The sequence below is a fragment of the Motacilla alba genome, chromosome 10, assembly GCF_015832195.1.
Source record: "Motacilla alba alba isolate MOTALB_02 chromosome 10, Motacilla_alba_V1.0_pri, whole genome shotgun sequence".
NCBI lineage: Eukaryota > Metazoa > Chordata > Aves > Passeriformes > Motacillidae > Motacilla > Motacilla alba.
The window spans coordinates 1,859,483-1,880,856 of NC_052025.1; the positions used below are offsets into that span (position 1 = coordinate 1,859,483).

General features: G+C 39.9%; 1 protein-coding gene across 6 annotated transcripts in view; it reads left to right on the forward strand.

Moving 5' to 3' along the window:
• RAB8B (RAB8B, member RAS oncogene family) overlaps positions 1-21,011 on the forward strand; it is a 29,498-nt gene extending 8,487 nt beyond the window's left edge. Inside the window, exons 2-10 of one of the 6 annotated variants that reach the window (XM_038146723.1) lie at positions 7,822-7,882; positions 8,933-8,993; positions 10,358-10,435; positions 10,855-10,944; positions 11,760-11,825; positions 13,913-13,963; positions 14,434-14,458; positions 16,806-16,878; positions 20,822-21,011. In XM_038146723.1, coding sequence (XP_038002651.1) covers positions 7,822-7,882; positions 8,933-8,993; positions 10,358-10,435; positions 10,855-10,944; positions 11,760-11,825; positions 13,913-13,963; positions 14,434-14,458; positions 16,806-16,855 — 482 coding nt within the window. In that variant the 3' untranslated portion in view covers positions 16,856-16,878; positions 20,822-21,011. Of the gene's footprint in view, positions 1-7,821; positions 7,883-8,932; positions 8,994-10,357; positions 10,436-10,854; positions 10,945-11,759; positions 11,826-13,912; positions 13,964-14,433; positions 18,528-20,821 lie in introns of those variants that run through there. The other 5 variants (XM_038146725.1, XM_038146724.1, XR_005258102.1 and 2 more) reach the window with 5 other exon arrangements.
• The last annotated feature ends 363 nt before the right edge of the window (positions 21,012-21,374 follow it).

A 21,374-nucleotide genomic window follows, 5' to 3' on the forward strand; every position in this document is an offset into this window, starting at 1 on the left:
TTTTCATGTTATAGAAAGCTGCAAACTGCACATCCTGTGGACTTGAGGGAAAGAAGAGCTTCAAAGCAGATGAGGGATGTGCAAGTCTCCCACAGCTGCCTCACAAGCTGAGTGAGAGTGGGCTTGGGTCCCTGGGAGGTCACTGCAGTATTTCTCTCCATTCCCAGCCCTAGCTGGAGTGTGACCTGCAGAGCAGTTCCTGCCCTGCCACGCAGCTGGCTGGCTGATACTGCTCTAGGATCCACACTGGAGCTGCTGGCCAGCTGTCTGAGGGCTACCTCTGGCTCTCTGCTAGCTAGGGCTTCAGTTTGATGCCTGGTTCAGCAGTGTGCTCTGCCACTCACAGAGGAGAGATCTGGCTGGGAGTACCTGTGCTCTCAGGCTGTGCCATCAGCTGTTGCTACAGGTGGTGGTAAGCTGAGTTATGGAACTCACACGGATGAGCGAGCTCGAAGGAGGAAAGGATTTGGTTGTGACGCCTGGTTTCAGCTGTGAAACCATAGCCTCACTTCGAGTCTGTTGGTCAGTTTTCACGTTTGCTGCTCTCCAGTTGCATGTTGGCTTGAAAGGAATATGTTCTCTAAGGAACTAAGTTAATACATTCCTCTTAGAGACAGGCAGTCTATTAATAATCCTTTAAATAAACAAACTTTGCTGTCTGTATCAATACTACAATTTAAATCTATTTAAAATTTGTTTTAGATGAAACTGAGTTACCACCAAGTGTAGCTTTTCTTACATTCAAAATAGAATGAGAGGTAGACCATAAGTTAATTTCCGTGCACTTTCATGGTATCTAGATTGTAAACTCTAAAATACATTCTGCAGGGACTCAGCCCTTTTAAAGTTGGGCTCTTGTGACAGTTGATAATTTCACTCACATACTCATGCTAAGTTGTATTAAGTTGCTAGTGGTATGTTGTTTTGTAGTCTTGAATTTTATATTGAGTATTTTTGGTGTTTAAAATCATGCATTTAAGAAGTTGCTCAAAGCAATCTGCAAGTTGAATTCAAGACACTGAGAAGAGAATTGTGGTGTTCAGGACGTTGCAGTGTCCACACTGAAGCACTGCAGTGCACAGTTGTGGTGGCAGAACTCACAGGAGTGCTGGTGTGAGCAAGTGGCTGAAGAGCCCTGGATTCAGATCTTAGTGTGGTAGTCAGATCACCCTGTGGGCTGTTGAGCTGTGAAAAACCTGGATGTTTCAAATGTTGGTCTAATTCTGTTGGTTATAAATCGTATTCTGAATCCCTTGTTCTCTTTTAAGTAGAAAGTGGCTTATCTTCAGAAAGGAAGCTTAGGGTGGCGGTTGTGCCATAGCTGAGGGGACACGTGCTGCAGGAAGTGGCAGTTCGCTGCCACCCTGAGCACTGAGCTGGTCTTGCTCATAAGTCTCAAGGGCTCAGGAGCAGGAAACACATGCACATGGCATCCCCGTTCTTTATTGCCTTACCTCTTTCAGCCATTTGTATATATTTGTTTTCCCAGTGTCTAAACTTTCAGAGCCTTTCTGTATTAATAGCTTCCAAGGCAAGGCACTGCTCCGTGCCTCGTCGTGTGCCACACTGGGTTTGGGTTCTGGTGGGGGTGAAGAGTTAGATGAAGAAAGGCCAGTTAACCTGAAGGAGCCTATTCAGCCCACTCGAGGTTACCAGTGTGTTGTGGGCTCTCGTGGGCTGCCCAGAAAGAATGCAATTCACTTTGTGCCTTTAAGTTGTGAAAGAGTAACTAGAAGTGGTTGCACTTGTGTTTAATTCCAAAATAATTTGGTTTACAGCCTTTGAAAAAATGTTGACCTTTACCCTGGCGTGGTGTTTCATGTTAGTCTGCTGTATTTTTCAATGGGTGCAATAAAAGACTACTTCCTCTTTAATTTACATACTGATACAAGACGTTGCTGAGATCATCTGAAAATTCTTTGCAGATGTTAATAGGGACTAAAGCTAAACGTTCAAGTTCAAAATGGTTAGACTTTGTTCTTTTGTATGAGGCTGTATGACACACTGGTATGTTGCAAGGGTTCTCTACCCTGCCTTTTACAGTGATCCTAACTCCTGCTTTCTCATTTTTTATTTTTACAATAATTATTCTAGGAGGATTAATTTAAAAGCAAATTTCTGAAGCTTCATTTATCTGCTTTTGTAGATTGGGACAGTATACTGATGTAGCGCAAGAAAATATTCTCTTGAAAACCACATTAAAAAATAATTGTGTATTTAATCCAAACCCTGCAATAGCTCCTGCTGAGAACAACAAAAAAAAGGAGTAATCTCTGGGTAAGCTTGTGGGGAAAATCTGTGGGAATAAATTCATGTCCTTTAGCTGTTGGATAGATATGAAAAGAAAAAGTTTCTGGAGTCCTGATCTGTCCATGGAAGGTGATGAAACTCCTGAGCTCTGTTCAGGTGTGTCCTCCTCGCCCAGCTGGTGTGTGATCAGTGCTGGTACCTGCTGGGTGTCACCTGGTGGTGGCAGGTGTGTGACAGGGCCCCCAGTGCTCTGTTCAGGTGTGTCCTCCTCACCCAGCTGGTGTGTGATCAGTGCTGGTACCTGCTGGGTGTCACCTGGTGTGGCACAGGTGTGTGACAGGGCCCCCAGTGCTCCCAGCCCCTCAGAGCAGGATGGAGATGCCCTGGCAGCAGTGATGCTGAAGGAGCTGCTGTGCCTCGGGGGGAGAGGGAGAAGTATCTTCTGAGTAATTCTCTCCCAGGATTCAACAAAGTGAGGGTGAAGCATATTGATTTTCTGATTTTCAGTTATGTGCCTCTTCTTGTCTTCTTGCTTCTTTTTTTTTTTTTTTTTGAAGGTAAGTTACAGATCTGCTTGCTTGGTTCAAAGTTGTTTTTCATTCACTTAACCCAAGTGACTGCAAAAAGCGTTTGCTTTTCTTTTTGTGTATTTAAAGACTCTTACATGTCCTGCAGTAAAGAATTCCTAAGGAGTTCTCTTTTCCCAGCTCAGCCCATTGAAAAAAATCAAAACCCCACGACCTCATGTATAAACCAGATAGCCTAGAAAGGACCAATGCTGTGAAGCTGGATCAAGCCTAGCTTGAAATTTGATGCATAAATTCCAGTTTTTCCCATGCTGATTTGCTCAAAAGGGTAACAAGACTTTGTACTTTGACACCTTCCCCCATCCCTTTTATTGTGGTCTATGTCCAGTGGTGGTAAGTGCCACAAAGTTCTGTTTATTGTGGAATCCCATATAAAAAAAAAAAAGTTTTATTTCTATTTCATTCTTCCATTCTTACTTCAAAGGAGAAAAGTAAGATTTAGACAATATAGGAAGACAGTTTCTTTAAGAGGGTGAGGCTTTTATTATATGCAGGTCATGCAAAACAGTTCCCTTTTTGTTTTAATAAACTGTGGTGCATCTTTTATGTTCTTTGATAGATGGGACTAATATAAGATTTTTCTAGCAAGCTCATCTGGTATTCATTTTTTTCACAGCATCTTTGCCAATTTTTGTGTTCACTGACTTCTTAAAATGTCTTTGGCTTACATATTAAATAAAACCAAAAGGTAAGCAAATGAAAATGCTATTACATTGAATACTTAAAGCATTGATTTGTCAGAGATGGAGCAATACTCTGCTGGGGTAGATAGACAGGCTAGTGTATGCTATCAGAGACTGATGTTTATTTACGTCCTGAATGGTGCTGATTTCCTGTCTGATTTCTTGCTACAGCACCACACATGAGGTCCTGCTGCTGCAAACTGGTGTTGACCCACATGAAAAATTAATATAAAATAGTGGTGAATTGGGTAATAAAGGCAAAGGTTAAGAATTCTAATATTTGCCTGCAAGTGGCAGGATTTTTTGTTTCAGTTTCGTTTTTTAACACTAATTTGTATAAGTTTATTTTGTGTCTGCATTTTGCTGCTCGTAGAAAACATTCAGGAACATAACCCTTCCAGAAGCATTTTGCTGAGCAGACTGAAGTCCCAAGAAACCTTTACCATCAGGAATTATTTCCTGGTACAGTTGGAACAGCTTACTGGCTCCAACCAGAATACTTTGGTTTGGTTTCTTTGCTTTCTTTGTGCTGTAGCATTTTCTGCAACAGCAATTTTGTTGAAAAGAACAAACAAGACAATCTGTCCAGGCAGTGGTGCTATGTAGGGAAAAGTTGTAGTGGAGTCCTAGCTGGAACAGATACTGTAGCATGAAAAACATGAGATATTGTCTCTGATGGCTACAGGGTTAAAATCAGGGTGAGGGGAGAACAAAAGAGTAACAGTGATGCCCTGAGAGTAAGCTACTGTTTTAAAAACTAAAGTAACAAAATGAACTTTTTCAGCCTCCCTGCTCAGCTTGTCCTTACATTCCTGTAAGAATTGCAGAATTGCGTCAGGCTGGTTTGTTGAGGTTCATGGTAGGAAACCGCTGGTGCTAGAGCTGGAAAAGGAACTGCTCCCTGCGTGCTGCTGGGCAGTCCTGGGTGTTTGCTATTGTAGTGTTGTGAGCTCTTTCTAATATTTCACAGTGTCTCTATTTAGAGTTATTGCGTGGCAGCCTAATTATGGGTAAAATCTGCCCAGGTGGGCTGGAATAAGAAGAAGCATAGCTGGGAAGTGGGGTAGGGGAAGAGGGAATGGCAGAAGAGCTTTGGGATGTGAGATGGACATGACTTCTTGGCTTAAACCAAAAGAGGCCAGGTGAGGCCAGTCCCCGTGGCCTGTGGCATTTGGCTGTGTGTCGCTGACCAGGCGTGCCCTGAATTTTATCAGCTGTGCAGAGCAATGCAAGGTAGGCACAGCAGCATACAGCTGCCAGGGTTTTCTGTGAGAGCCTTCGTGTGGCACTAAGGATGCTGCCCAGTGTGCTGCTAGACAGGGTTTTGTTGGAAGCTACGGAAGCATATACCCCTCAGTAAAGTAAGGAGAGAGGATGCACCCCTGGCCTGTACTTAGCAAGGATCTGGAAAGGATTTTGAAGAACAATAAGCCCTCAGCTGCTTTTACCCCATGCTGCAGGGGAAATGCAAGCAATTACAGCCCTAACTAATGTGCAGTTCAGATTGCACATTCTGGGTTCTATCCTTGCAGAACGCAGGTCTGTGATTCCTGCAACAAATGCTTCTGTATGGCTCTGATCTAATATTTACTGTCATGCTAGTGTGTCAGACTTTCCTGTGACAATTCCACTTTAGCAGTGAATTATCCTGTTAGCATTTGCACTCTTAAGCATTAATCTGGGTCTGTGTTTTCTAAAAGCTTCTAAAAATTAACTTCAGATGGACATCCAGATGTTTCTGGGCTTTTTCTCCCTACTGGAAGAACAGCATTTCATGTTGCATTTTAAAACTGCAAGGTATGTGATGCTTTGCAATCAAACAATCAAACCTTTATTCACTGACTCCTCTTTATTTGGCCTAAGTAACTTTTCAAACTTTTGTAGCCCAGTGTATGACAAAGCAAAAGAAGAATGGATTAACAATGGAAATCTTTTGTCAGGAGTTAGTGTTGAAATGCTCTAGTTGTTGGAGTGTTTTCCATGGTGTAATTTCGATGTAGCTGTAACCAGATCGTGGTTTGTGCTTTGCCATACAAGAGCACTTGGACGGAAGTGGCAGCACATGTCACCAGGCTTGCTCTGAATGTGTGTAGCTCACCACTTCCTCATACTGAAGTGAAAAAGCAAAAGAAGCATCAGTTTCTAGTTCATTTTAACCTCCAAAAGGTTACAGTTGCAGAGGTACTTACAGCCTTTCCTTTTATGTTCTTCTTTTAGCTTTGAAATGAATATTCGAGAATTTGGGTGAAGTTCATACTAGAAATCTTAAGTTCTGAGAAGATATTTTTTGTGCAGGTCCTGACTTTTAGAAGTCAGCAAAGGAGTGGTTGTATAAATCATTTCAGTGCTGCAAGGGAAATGAGTAACCACGAGAAACCAGTCTGTGCAAGGGCTGGATTGGTGCACATGGGAAGCTTGTGCTGCACTCAGGAGTCCTTCTCAGAAAGCCACCCCTGCAGGATCACTCGCTGCTGTGTCTCAGCTCCAGCCGTTCGCAGAGCAGGCAGAATTCTCTTTCTGAATCTAGTTTTCCTGGTAGTTGTTCCCAAAGCTTCAGGCCTAGACACAAATGAACTTTTAGAACTGATTTAATTTGCTGTTGCCACGATAAAATGCTCCTTCCAGAGAAATCCATATTTGTGCTTTATAACCTTTGAGGCCACAACCAAATCTATTCAGGACAAAGGTTATTTGTTTTCAGACCTGAATACAATTATCTGTGATTTCAGCATGTGTGATTGCACCTAGTTAGGAGAAAAATCTTTACAACAAGGGAGCGATATCTTCTGCTATGTAAAATGGAAATACTTGCCAAACTTATGTTACATAGGATAGGGATTTTTTGAAAGTGCATATAATTCTCATGTCATTTTTAGAAGAGTGTGAATTAATGAAAGTATCTTTTTCCTACCAGTGAATCTTGTGAAATTGCAATTGTACTAGTAATCATAGCATTTAAAATTAATGCAATTAATTTTTTGGGCTGTTTAAGTGCTGCTGTGATATTTTTGCTCATAATCTGTTGTCTAACTAATGAGCTGAGTTACGTATCCGTGGCACATTAAGTGGCTGAAAATTGTTTTTTTCAGTATAATAAAATAGTAATATTCCATGTGAGAAGAATGAAATTCAAATAACTAATGAACATCGATATTTCATATTCAGTTTCTGCTGTGGTATGGTAAAAACTCCCATAGCTTCCTGTTTAGTGGGTGGATGAATTCTTAATTACAAACAGCATTTTTCCAATTAAGATACTTTTGATAATTGTAAATTAAATTACATTTTAAGAAAGTTTATTTAATTTTTTTCTAACTTAACTCATCTTTTACAAACTACAACTAAGTATCAAGTAACTACTTAAGATGCAGTGAAGAAAAAGTGGGCCATTTGTTTCCAAACCAGTTAATCTGGGGGATACTGTCACAAGATGGAAAAATCTGGCAGTCATGTAGTAGTGAGGCTTGAGCAGTCTCAATTTGACCTGTGTTGTAATACAGATTTAGAGATCCAAAAGTTAAAGTAGTTAGGATTAAGGGGCTAGTCTGTTTTGAAATCCATTTCACCCCTCTAAACCTTAAAAAGACAATAATTATTAAGCCCTTCTGAATTTATTTTTTCAATCTTTTTTTAAAAACCTATGGCTTAAAATCTGAAAATTATTTTCAAAATCAGTCTGAGAACTGATGGGTACCATGTGGAAGTATAAAGGAGAGGAGGAGAGAAGTATTTTCTTGATGATTTTTGGAGCTTCCTAGAAAATCTTAATTGTTCCCAAATGAACATTCTTGAAAAAGAAGTGTTATATCTCCTGAGTTGTATTACCATTTACTGTGATGTCGCATTAGATTGCATCAAACATCAGTTTCAAAAGTAGATGCTGGCTCTGAAAAGGAACTGAGGGGTCACAGGATGGATTTCTGACTCTGAGCCAGAGGTACCAGGGAATTGACTTAAACTGCAGGGACTAGTCAGATGTTCAGGAGAAATACGCATTCGTACCAGTGACCTTAGTGGTGTGAAATGGAAGGATTTGGAGATCAAGTCTTCCTCTAATGATCTTGACTAACTAGTACCGAGTCTGAGTTTGGCCTGCTTCCATTGTGCAGAATAATTTATCCTAGCCATGTCAGATGCAGCCGAAACCTTTGTGCATTCTCAGCACTTCCAAGTGTGTGAAAGAAATGGCAGCTTCAGAATGATTCTTTTGACTAAGTTTGCTCTTACCGAATTGCCAAAAGGAAACGGGACATTTCCTTTTCATCAACTGCAAAACTTAGGAGTATCTCTTTCTCTGGCAGGAATCGACTTTAAAATCAGAACAATAGAATTAGATGGAAAGAAAATCAAGCTACAAATCTGGTAAGTATTCCAAAGTAATTCAGGTTTTCAATAACTTGATTTCAGTTTGAGAAAGAATACTTCAGAGCTTTTGAGCTTCAGTGTACCAGAAGGTTCGTATCTTTTATTAATTGACTGTTCATAAGGTTTATGCTTTCTCCAGGCTTGCCCTTGGAGTGGTTCTGCTTCAGCAGCACTAGAAATAGCCTGCTCACATGCAAGCATTACAGCAATTTCCTAGTTTATCAAAAGCTGTCCTCTTAAATGTGCCTTCAGCTTTTCCGTGTGGAGGAGAAATATTAACTCAGTAGCTGTAAGGTAAAATATGCAAGCCAATAAAAGGTAATCTCCTCTGGTACTTTGGTACCTGGTTGTACTTACCAAGGCTCAGGTGAGTGATAATTCCTTGCATGGTGGCTTAGTAGAAACTGAGTCTCCTGAGCCAGACTCCTTGTGACTAAGGGGCTGCAGTGCCACAAGTGGCTGATAAAAATGTTCTGTCTGTAATATTGGTTAAAAAAAGCTGGGTTTTGTCAGGCCTTTGGGGTTCAGCTCTCCTGAGGTGTGACTGGAATCACCAAATATATAATATATCCAAACACTTGGGTCTGCTGGGTCGCTCCCAGACAAGTGCTGCTTTCAGGTCACCCAGGACAGAACACCAGCACACTGAGCTGTGGTGGCTGGCCGTAGCAGCATACTGGATGTGGCAGTGCACTATCCCAAAATATTTTATTGCTGTGTGGTTTAACTTCTGTTTAAGACCGGACTTGGATCCATCAGAGCTTTTTATTTTTAATTCCTGGAGGGCAGGCTGTGTAGTGCTGAGTTTTATTGCTTGCATGAAAACTGGAGTGGTTTTGTGCCGTGTTTCTGGTGCTGCTCTACCTGCTGATGTGAGGAGGGTAGCTTGGGAGTGAGGAAACTCCTGAGGGCTGGAGAAACTTGTGCAAACAGCCAAAGGTGTGTTTTTCCTAATGAACAAGTATCAATACATTGTTACTCTCTTTAATAAGACATCTCTAAGTACAGATGAGTGTAAAACAAATCCTTTTTTTCACTGACTTGTAGGGATACAGCAGGCCAGGAGAGATTCCGCACAATCACAACAGCTTACTACCGAGGAGCCATGGTGAGTGCTCACACTTCAAAAAACCTAAACACAACTAGTGGAACTGGTTTGCTGCTCCTAGGTTTGTGTCCTGTAAGTCTTCCAATGGAGGACTGGATAATTGTGGGTTGAGATGTGGGGAATGAAGTTTGTGGTTTGGTTGGGGGTTTACTCTTTGTTTTTCCTTTTTTTAATGTGCTGGTGCTCAGTCTAGGCTTGTTTTTGTGATGAAACTTCCAGCCCTATTGTCTTTTTTAATATATTTAAAATTTCTGCAGATTTTAATAAAGTAAGTGACCATGCTTTAATCAGAGAGGTTTGGGGTTTTTTTAAAATGCAGTCAACCCCTTTAAACACTTGAAGTGTTTCAAAAATGGATAATGAATTATTTTAATATTAAAAGTGTATTTCACTGAATTGCTTTTCCTTCAGCTAGCAGAGAATGCAAAGTCTGGGCTAGAAATACAATCACCTGCAACACCAGCTGTTATGTTTTCCTCCATTGAGAGTGACTTGAAGTCAAATAATTGACTTAAAGCCTGCACCCTTGTGGTGCAATGCTTGTAATGGCTCTTAATGCTATGATTTCAGGTATTTTATGTTGGGACATCTTTAATTTTGACTTGGTGGTCACTCCCTGTGCTGCTGGTTTGGGTCCTTTCTGCTTTGTATGAACAGACCTGTGACATTCATAGGCTGTGGGTCCAAATAACTCCACTGTTACAGACCACAGGGAGAAATAATAATGGTTGTAGCACTGTATTAGAGCTCTCCAGTGCTTAACAAGGCTTCAGCAGTGACCTGGTCTTCTCCCCAGTCTGTGGCCAAGGACTTCTATTTGTCCTATGGGGCATGATTGGAAAGGCCCTAGGAAATGGAGGTGGACCTTGCAGTCTGTCCTTAGTGCAGTGGCTCTGTGGTTTCCCATGCTTTGCTGAGATCCATGCCAGTGTATGTACAGAACTGCTGGGAGGAGCTGAAGCTCCTGGGGGAGCCCTAGGGGTGAAAGTTTCTGCTGGCCCCAGCAGATTGGAGCTTGCAGGTTTGATATCCTGGACTGCTTAAAGCTGCTGCATCTGAATGTGACTTTAACCAGAGAGTCCTGGTGGCTGCTGTAGTAGAATTTCTGAACTTGCCTTGACTGTAGGCTAATAATCAAAAGCTTTGTATAGGTGGTGTGTTTGACCTCTAACAGTGGCAAAAAAATGTTAAATAGTAATATTTTGGGTAAATTCCAAGCCATGGCATAATGCCTGGAGAAAATACTTACTCACCTATAATCCAGTGTTGAATTTTTTTTTGAACTATAATTAAAACTACAGCATGCATCAAAAGTCAGCCAATTGCACTAGCTCATCTAACTAGATTTTCCTAACTTTATTTAGGGAATTATGCTGGTGTATGACATCACAAATGAAAAGTCTTTTGACAACATAAAAAATTGGATAAGAAACATAGAAGAGGTAAGTGCTTCATCCCATCTTATGATTTCCCTGGGACAAATAAAAATCAAGTAATTACTCATTTCCATTGCAGTAGCCAGCGTATATGGCCCTGCACCACTTAGGAGTAAAGTGCCTACTGTTACATTTCCAGAATAGCCAAATGCCTGTGCGTGTGTGTGACCTGCCACAGAGCTCATGGCACACATCTGATCTATTACAGTACATGGGAAAATGTGATCTAGGAGTATTTATTCCAGCCTGTTTTAATATTTTAATATTTTAATTGCTTGTTTCAAGAGCCAGCCTCTCTCAGTAATGCCTTCACATTAGATAATTTCTCTAAAATAAAATAGTCCGTTGTGGAGGAGTTTGACACACAAGTTTCTTTTCAACAATGATGTACTTTGTTCCTGAGAGGTTACTTTTTCTTCTTCCAGCATGCTTCTTCAGATGTAGAAAGAATGATCTTGGGTAACAAATGTGATATGAATGAAAAAAGACAAGTCTCAAAAGAAAAAGGGGAGAAGGTAAGATTTGGTAACTCGCCCTGATGAGAAGCCTACTTCTTGTAGGATTTTAGCTTCTGGGTGTTTGATATGTTTTAGGCATGTGAGAGAGAATGGGTCTCAAATCTCTTGTTTCAGAAACTTTTATATGTATAGGATGCCAGGTTTGGCGTTCTTTTGTTTTTAAATAGCACTTAACTGTCTTCAGGTTTGAATAAACTGAATGGTGCTGCTGTCTTGAGGGCAAGACCTTGTAAAGAATGTTGACCTTTGCTATAGCATGAGATATTCTAGATCTCAATATAAAGTTTCCTGTATAGTTTGACCACGTTGTACTCAATTCATTCAAGGTGGTTCCTTACTCTAGTTATAAGTGCTGTTACTAAAGCTTAAGTAATTAATTAGTTGTTCTACAGAACCAACAAGTGAGGAAGGATGCTACAAACTCTCTCATGTATAGCTGAAGTAGTTTTGCTGTTGGTAACACAGCTTATGGGATGGTTGCATTGTAGTTTTGTGCTCCACAATCCATATCAAGAAAGAGTCTACCTTGATGTTCTTTTAGAGCCTAAATAAGTGTTTTGGTGAGAAATTAATGTCTTTTTTTTTGTTTTATTTTGACTTTATGTGAGGGTATGATGAATTCTAATACTTTGTCTAGTTGTCTTGAATGTTCTTGCAAGAGAAATTAGAAGTGAAACTTGGTTGGTTTGGTTTTTATAGTTTGTTGTAGCATGCAGCATCTATTCTGTTATGAACCTATTGTGAACCTGTGTGAAACATTACTTTTACAAAGGGACTTCAAAACCACTGAAAAACTTTATCCTCTCTTCCAGTTAGCAATTGATTACGGAATCAAATTTTTGGAGACAAGTGCAAAATCCAGCATAAATGTGGAAGAGGTAAGAGATGGGTGCTACACTTGGGTGTTTCCCGAATTACTTCTGTGGGGGTATGCTCCATGATCTGCTGGGCTTTCTCACCTGAGCTGGGACCTGAAGTCCTCACTGTACTCCTGGGTCTACTGCTACAATCCAGCTGTTTCTGGTTTTCTGGTAGTGCCTGGAATTGTTTTAAACATGGGTGTTAACAGAGTGGTCCACTATTACAGTAGCAAACAGTTGCCTTTGATGTCTGTGCCTTGCTACTTAAACTTCAAGTCCTTTTGGACAAGGAATAGGTTTAATTTTAGAACAGAGCCTTGTGCAGGAAATGGGATTCTTTACTTTCAGGATAACATGGTACTGTGTCACAGAGCCTTCAGGTTACTGATAAATATGTGCTGTGCAGATGAGGCTGAAAATTTGTGTGTTAACCTGAACACCAGGTCAGAAGCTCGTGTTAGAGGAGGAAGAAGACTCACAATGCTATTTATAGATTTATAATCTGTTTTCCTGCAAATAAATTTCGTGCTAAACCCACAAGATCTCTGTGAGAGCTTAAGGAAATAGAGTGGGAAGGAAGAGTGGCCCAAGTCCAGTCTATCTCACTATAAATCACTCATGTCATCTCAGGGAGGGTGGGGGAGGATCTGAGCTGTATAAGAAGTGTGGACAAAAAAATAACTCTATCAAAGCCCATTTAAATTAAGATTTATTCATCCAACATTATAGAATTGTGTTGTCCTTATACCTAATAGTTTAAAAGTCTTTCTATGGGATTTTTTTTCTTTAAAAGTCCTGCAAACACCTACTTAATTCAGCTCATGTATCTGACAAGTTAACTAGAAACTGAAGACATTGTTTTTTTAAAATAACAGGAGGGGTGTTGTGCCAGCCAGGCATGGCTTTATTTTTCTGATTGTGGGGTGATTGTTTTACAGGATAGAGTTAGAATGGACTGATCTGCATCATGCTGCACCTGGACTAGCTTGACCTGGTTTTCAGTGTCCTTGTGATTCTTAGCGCAGACTCTGGAAGTGGGACCATGAGGAGTCAGTACCAGAGGGGAGACCTGAGTTCCTCTGGAGGGATGACTTGCTCTGTCATGACATGGCAGTTTCATTTTAACCCTTGCACAGCATGAAATGCACAACAGTAGTTTGTGCTTACTCCAAAATGTTTGGCTCTCTGAATATTTTTTAAAATTGTCACATGAATGGTGAAGAAAGCATTAAAAAATGCAGCTGGTGTAGGCATTTGGCAATCTAATGATTTGGTTTACTTTCCACCAAATACTTTGCTTGCAGGGAATTACACAATTGTGGTATTCTTGGAATCAGAAGTGCATTAATTTATTTGTTGTGATTTATTTACATTAAATGAGTGCCTGTCTTTGGCTATATGCCAAACACAATGAGAGGGGAAGTGTTTATACTTCTTACATTCTGGAACTGTCCTTTGATTGTTAGGGTCTCCAGACAGCCTAAAGTCCTGCTTTTTCCTGCTCCTGGAGAATTGCAGAGCTTTCCTGCTACAGAAGTTTCTTTGCTCCTTCATACATTAAAATCTGGGATGCTGAGATTTGCCAGAGTAATTATTCATGGGTTTTTGTCTTTAATTGAGATACTGGAAGCTCAAATAGCCTTATAGATAGTCCAGAGCAAAGCTTTTGGAGGACAGAAAGCAAGCTAACCTTATGAATTACGTGAATTCCCCGGCTTGCCTTTCTCCAACCTCTCTGGGTTCCTAATTATGATGCACAGTTCCATTTGGAGGGGGAAATTAAAACAGGATTAGTAAATGCAGCCTTGTCTTCAGCTGATTTTTCTTTCTCCCCCTATAGGAATGCAATGGGGAGGTCTGTTCATTTGCTTCAAAGGTTGTCAAGATGGAGGCTAAAAAGAAATAGTTTTTTCTTCTAAGGCACATTTGCTGAAGTTTTAAATATACAGATGTTGTACATAGAGTGTCTTGCAACTCAAAGTGCTTCTAGTGGCGTACAGAATACTGTATTGTTAATGTGTCTGGCTAGTCCAAGTTTATCATGTCCTCAATGTGTCTTGTGACTAACTCTTGTTTGTTTTCTCTTTATTTCCCCTCCTCACCAGGCGTTTTTCACACTTGCACGAGACATTATGACAAAGCTCAACAGAAAAATGGTTTGTATTTCCAATTAGCATACAAACTAGATACAGTGAGAGGACAGCTATCATAATACTGAGTAGTAGCCCTACCAAAATCTCCTGGGGATTACATTAGTTACTAGATAAAATTTGAGCAAAAGTGATTTATCACACTATTGCATACCAGTGCATAACTATTCATTATTTTGCATGAACATTAACACTGGGCAGCCGGAAACTGATGTGTTGTTCTAAAATGCAATAGTGTGATCTGTGTTTTATTATGTAGTCCCTTTTCCAGCTAGTTCTTGAGATCTGGATTGTTATATAAGTGTTTATTTTTTTGCCAAGTGATTAACAAAGTCTGGATAACTGAGGAGTTTGTGTTGCATCAGATCTCTGCTCTGGTTATTGCTTTGCAAGCAGAGGAAGTGGGAAGGGAGACTAGGCAAGCTAGAGATGCTATTTTCTGCATTTGATGATGTTGACACCCTTTTCTCTTTCAGAATGACAGCAGTTCATCGGGGGCAGGTGGGCCAGTAAAAATTACAGAAAATCGATCTAAGAAGAGCAGCTTCTTTCGATGCACGCTACTTTGATGAACTCCTAATGATAAGACTGCAGCACACTTAGAACCTTTTCTGCTTCTTTGAAAGCACAGGGTCACAAAGCCTCAGAAATAATACCACCAAGCTGCTGCTGAGAGCTCCATTGAACGTAGACTGCGATACACAAATACCAAGTGGATTTTGCTCACTAAGCCTATTGACCTGTCAGGCTCTTCTTTCTCAGATATGGAAGCTATGAAGTGGAGACACAAATGCAAGATTTAACTTGTTTTCCTTTTTTACTTTCTGTTTTATTGCCTGTTGCAAAAGCTGCTATGTTTCTTTTAACTTTGCACATCCATATTGGCCTCTTACTGCCTGTTACAGCACAATCTTACATTTGTATTTGCACAGTTTGACTTGTAAGTAAGATTCTTAACAGATTTGTGCACAGTTTTTTTTCTCTTTTTAAACAAATTTGTTTTCAAGCAGAAGAGCCAGGGGAAAAATTAAGTCTCATTTCCATTATTTTCTATGCTGTATACTCGTGGCCATGCAGTATGGATGTTGTTGCTCTAGTGATGAGAATTACTGTAACAATTGGCATTTAACAAATTTGTACAGATTTTGTCTCTTAGATGCACAAATCTGTTTATGCAGAAGCTGTGGCTTCTATTCTGAATGTAGTATGCTTTTCTTTCTTTACCAGACTTAGCAAAGTTGTGTTCTGAATTGCCAGTCACTGTCTGATTCACAGATGCACCTTTCAGTTATTTGAATAAACACAGTGTCTTTCCTCACTGAACTTCCCTTGTTAGCTCAGACTGTCTGCTCCTTTTTTTGTTTCTGATGAGGAAGCACACTCTGGATTTGAAATCATCACCACAAATTGGCCTCATCACTATCACTTAAGTGGCTTGTGGAAGCTGAATGCATGAGTTTTGAGTAACCTCTTTGTGGATTCACTTGTTCAGAAATGACTGCTTCTAAAGGTGACTTCCATTTCTACTCTTAATTCTAAGGATAGTTTGTTAATGTCTGTAAGCATTGGCTCTAAGGAAGCCTCTCATTAGGGCTGTGATGTACTCCTAGTTCTGCAGTTAATGCTGAATGTGTGTCTTTGGTCTGCTCAAGCAGTTGTTTTTTCATCAAAAACTGGTACAGTGACCTTAGACTGTTAGAAGCAGAGGTGAAACATAGTTGCCTTTTTTTACTCAACTGAGCATTGTATAACCTAGTCTTTGTTCTACTACTTTTTTATTGTCTTCTGAAAATTTTCCTCAATGAGCAATTAAAACAGGTGCTTTAGTTCTGTTGGTGTGCCAAACGTGGACCATTGTAAGCTTTAACTACAAGTTTGTGTCCAGCGTGCTTGCTGTTAGGGGATGGGCGTGTTCTGTCATTGGCAAAGGAAATGTCTGACATGCTTTTGCTTCACTTCGTTGTCTGGAGTTGTAAACAGTGAGTTAGTTGTTACCACAGAGAACCATTTTGTTGTGTCAGGTACTGAATTTGTCATCTCTGGGTCTGTTTGAAATAGTTTGAAAGCGAACAGGCCAATAGCATTAGATGTAAAGCTTTTGATTTTAAAGGTTTTATCCTTAGTAGCTGGTTCCATGAAGTTTCAGGTGGTTATCAGCCTGTCCCCACACGTAGTTTAATAGAAGTAGTTCTTGTAACTAGATGGTGGATCTCATAAACTGCTGTTGCTGCACTAGAACAGAGAAACCTTCATGGCAACAAGGTTTAGTGAAAAAACAAAGCAACCCTAACTGCTCTGTTGTCTACCCTTGATGTTTTTCTTGGACAGGCTAAAGCAGTTATGTTTTCTGTATGGTTAAAAAAAGTGCTTCTATACAGAAAGTGTTGTGACACCAATTATGAATGTTGTTTATTTTCAGTAATTTACCTCTGACTTACTTGGTGTCGTAATACTTTGATTTTTATCTCAGGGGTTGTCTGCAAACCAAAACTGACATGTTCTGTGTTTGGCACTGTTTACAGAATGCTTTGTATTGTTTTTCCTGTCTTCACTGTGTGGTTAAATGTTCATTCAATATTAGTCTCCATGAACTTCCCTTTGAAAGAGCCTGTAAGTAGCAGAGTCTATGAAGTGCTTCTTGAAGCAGCAGCGAATTGGGGTATCTGCTCTGTATGGGGGAGGGTGGGAGGGAGAAAAGAACTTGCTATTTTCTTACATTAGCTGTGCTAAACTGTACATAAATGTGAGGTAAGACCATAGGAAATTCACTTTATGCATGAGAAAGTACTGCAGTAAATATTTCCCTTTGCTTATTGTTCGTGTACAGTTCATCTTTTTCTATTTGTAGAAGAATTTAATGCAATTTTGTTGTCATCTGCTGAAACTGAAGAATTCTAATTTCATGTGATCTTATGGATAAGGTAAAATGCAGATTTCTTTCTTTATGTCTTTGCCCCCACCCCACTTCTCCAGCAGTATTAAATGGCTGAGTGGCTGCACTTTATCAGTGTGCTAACTTTTGGTCAGTAGAGACCTTTCTGTGTAGTCTGCCCTGTCAGACGTGGGAAATGTGCTGTATCTTAGCATGCAAATCAGCTGTATGTTTTACTGGGATATTTTAGCTCTGGTTTCCTCTAGACAAGCGGGTGATGATAATGGTATGTTCTGCCTAGGCATAAGATGCTGGGTATTACAGGCTTTTCTAATATCACTATGATTGTTTTGTGCAGTCTCTGTGGTTACTTTGCTCAAGACTATATAATCTTAAGTTTTGAAGGACTCTTAACTATACCTCAGTCAACTAGTTAGTACTCTAATGCCCATTAGAATGAAAGTCATATACTTATGATTCACTTAGCAGCAAATGTATTTCTGTTTTCTTCCAGAAATTGCCATTAACCTTTCAGGAAAGCAGACATTTTTTGGTGGATTTCAATAAAATAAAAATGCTGCTTATGCTTTGGAGTTTTAGGAGAACTTTCCCTCAGCCCCATGCCTGTGCACTATATCGTGACCTATGTTTTTCTAAATGGTCTTAAAAAAAAAAGCCAAATGAAAAACAAACTGGTCTCAGTGCTTTGCAATTTTAGCTTTCAGTCTGTGCTCAGCAAAACATGCACAAGAATTTTTTGTTGAGTGTATATAGAATGTGTTATTGACTTATCTGGGAGTTCTAATATTGCTAAAGCTTAAACCACTCATGAAACTTACTGCAGCTCACTTTTCTCTTTGGGGGACAGTCTCAAAAATCCTGATTGACTTTTCAGACCTGTAGTTCTTTTTACAGAAAATATTTCCCATTGTGACTTTCTCATACTAGTCTGCCGAAGTCAAGAGAATTACATGGATCATTTTCACAACTGAATAAAGAAGTCTTGAATGTACATATCACATTAAAATATTGTGAAAGCATAATGATTTAAAAGTCCATCAATAATATGTAAAAGGCAGAAATGTGTTATTTGTGAAAATGCATCTGTTGTTGGGTTACCTGTTAATGTAACAGAACTTTTGCAATGTTAAACTTGCTAAGGATTGGCCTGTAGGTAATAATAGGTCTTTTTTCTCCTCTGTTCATTGAGCTGCTTATACCATTCTCACTCTTATCAATAAAACTTGTATTTCTTTCTTCCAAAAAAGCAGGATTTACATTGATTTTTCTTGTTTCTGATGAATTTAACTATTTCAGTGCATTCCTATGGCCTTACGAACATTTTTGCAAATAAAACTTCAATTACCATTATTTTAATGCTATATAGCTACTAAATTCAGAATAAAAAGTATAGTCCTTAAGAAAATGCTTAATTTTGAAATAGAAGTGTTCTGCTGTGTGTGTTTAAGCACATTTTACCTCTGGTATAAAGGTGTAATGTGAAAAGCTCCTGCAGATAAAAGTGAACTTGTCATGTGGTTAACTTGTAAACCTAATCATTAAATGTGTATTGATGTATATAGATAAAAAAAAACAAACCCAGCTCCTAAGAAAACCTTCATAGTCCAATAGTTTTATTATTTCATGTGAACTTTTTTACAATGTGTGTCTCAAATAAAAGTTACATAATGAAAAGCATTTTGGAGTATTTTGTATGAAATATTCCATGTAGTTTTTATGCAGTTGGCATTTCCACTCCACTTTTGATACGATTGTTGTGGAAAGGTGTCCTGCTGGGTTGTATCTGTAAAGCTTAGTTTAACTAGTGGTGAACCACAAGGGTTTTTGTCTGTCTTTGCTTGTTCCTAAACTTCACTGTTCTTTAGAGTTGTCCAGAAAAATACTTTATTTCTGTAGTGATTGCTTAAATCTAAGTATATTAGTTTGATGACCTTCAGTTTCCTAGGAAACCGTTTTTCCAGACATTTAGTGTCATGAAATGCCCTTTCAAAGTAACTTCTGAGCAATGCCTGTAAAGGTAACATGAGACACAATTTCCAAATTGATTAAGAATTATCTAGTAACTTAAGCTGTTAACATTCTCTCTTTTTTTGTTAATGTTTTAAATTGGCATTATTTGAAAGGTATGACTCTAAAATAACCTGGAGCACAAATATTGCATCAATATAGCAAATACTGCTTGTCCAGTGTCCTTCAACTGAGGAGCAAATCCCAAACTGAAGGATTTGGCAAATACTTGTTCGCTGTTATATTAGCAATAGTTTCTGCCTTCCAAATTATTGTGATTTGGCAGTAGCTCGCAACTGGTAGAAAAATTAGCAAACCTAAGGAAAGAAGGGTTTTATCTACCCGAGACAAAAGCAAGTTAACATCCTAAGTAGTAAGTGGGAAACTCAGGGATGACAGCTTCTAAAGTGTGTTTTCTGTGTGTTCCCCTCATCAACTGTGTTTAGCTGAAAGGAGAGATTGTCTCCACCCTTAGCAACACAAAGCTAGGGTTCCATCCTTGTTGTACCTTACTATTTCTTGATTCTGGTTTGCTTTGTTGTGACTGTTTTCAGATTTCTAGCAGACAAATTTGCTGCTTTAGGAGCAGCTGTTTAAGCATTATCTTACATATGCCCTAGATCTGAATTGGGTTTAGATGCTCAGCAGTCCTTAAGTCTTCACAGTAGTTAGTGACATTTTAAGTACATTTTCATTCTGCATTTGTTGAAAGGAAGTAGCGGACATACCTACACTACATGGTGATTTATTACAGCTTCTGTCTGGATCTGGTTTTGGTGGCAGACTAGCAATTATGATACAAATACTGCCCACTTGTAGATCAGAGGCAAGTTGTTGGTACACATGTAGAATGGATCCACTTTTTATAATGTGGTAAATTGCCTTTTTCATAAATTATTCTTTTCCCAACTTGGTCAACCAGTGTCTCTTAAGAATTCTTGAGCTATACCAAAGTCATCAATATAAAAAGATTTCATAATAATTTTTCTTTAGAAAGATTCTAATCTTCAAGAGATGAGATACATAAATGAAGCTTTTATCCCACCATCTGGAGATTTAAAGAAAGGGCATGGCATGGAATGCAAAACATACTGAAAAGTTGTGCTCTTGTGTGTGTTGTAGTTGCTTCAAAAAGTTTTTACTGTCTTCAGCAGAGCACATCAGCAAGAAGCTGCTGGTGTGCAGAAAAGCTGCACGAGTTCTGAGCGCATAATTGGTACTTATTGTTAGTTCAATTTGTGAAATAAAGTTGTAAGTTATGAGCAGGATATGAGCATTATCCCCATCTGAGGAATTAACAGGTTTAATGAATTATGGCAAGTGTGTGTAACTTAAACTGCACTAGTGAATATACTGTACTGCCTCCAGAGTGACCAAGAACTGTGTGAACATCCACTAAGTCTTGAGAATTTCACCGTAGTTAATCTTAAATATTTTCCTGGCGTAGGTGGCTGAGGTGCCTTACTGCAGTTGAGCCCTCTCCTGCCCCTGCCGCCCGTCCCGAGGCGTGTCCGTGACACAGCGCCGTGTCCCAGGGCCCCGTGCTGGTACTGGGCTCTCAGATCCCTGCGCTTGCTTCCAGACAGGTTTTGGTTTCTCAGGGAAATGCTGCCATTGTGCTCGCTGACCTTTCTGCCCTGGTTTAACACCTTTCTAGAGCAGCACGAAGGGATGATGCTCCTGAGACACTTCCTTTGGGACAGGAGCTGGCAGGGCCCAGGGCTGCTGCCCTTCCCTGTGTCCTCTCAGTGCTGCCTCACCCACAGACTTATTTTTGTATACAGTGGAAAAGTGCAGACTTCACTTACTCAACTCACTACAAGTGAAGTGAAAATTATATTACTTTTTTTTTTTAAGAAAAGGTGAATGTTTCATTTATTTTTATGCTGTTTGCAAATCTGTACTGCTATTTTTACTTACTTTTTTTCCTTTTTTTTTTTTTTCCCCTTTTTTTTCCCCTCCAGGCAACATAGGAGCTAGCTAGCTCTGGTCTGTATTGTAGATGAAGGACAGAATTTCTTCAACAAGGCTGAACAACTTCCATCCCTGTCTTAATGCTGCCAAATGCTTCTTCTGAGCTTCCTCACCCAAACTGCAATGACTTTGTAACCCTCACACTTGTGCTCTGAACCAATAAAACACATGAAAAGGCAACCACGTGTGTCCTATGTACTGATTATGTGTAATTTTCCAGAACAGCACTGGTAGATGTACGTGAAATTAGGAAATGGCTTTGCAGCTCCTTGTGTCAGCTGTGAGGACAGAGCAGCCTTCAAAATCAGGTCGTGGTTAATTAATCGAGTTCTGCTGTTGAGGCAGACGGGGCTGCGTTACTCGGCCACTGCTTCGTTTGCTTGAAGGGAGGACAGGGACAAGCTGGGTGGGAACGCTTCCCCTTCCTCATCTCGTAGGAGCGGCGAGACCCCGGCCCGCGTCGCTGAGGGGACCGGCGGTGACACCCCTGTCCGTCCCGGTGGAGGAACCGGCGGCGAGACCCCTGTCGTGTCCAGGTGAAGG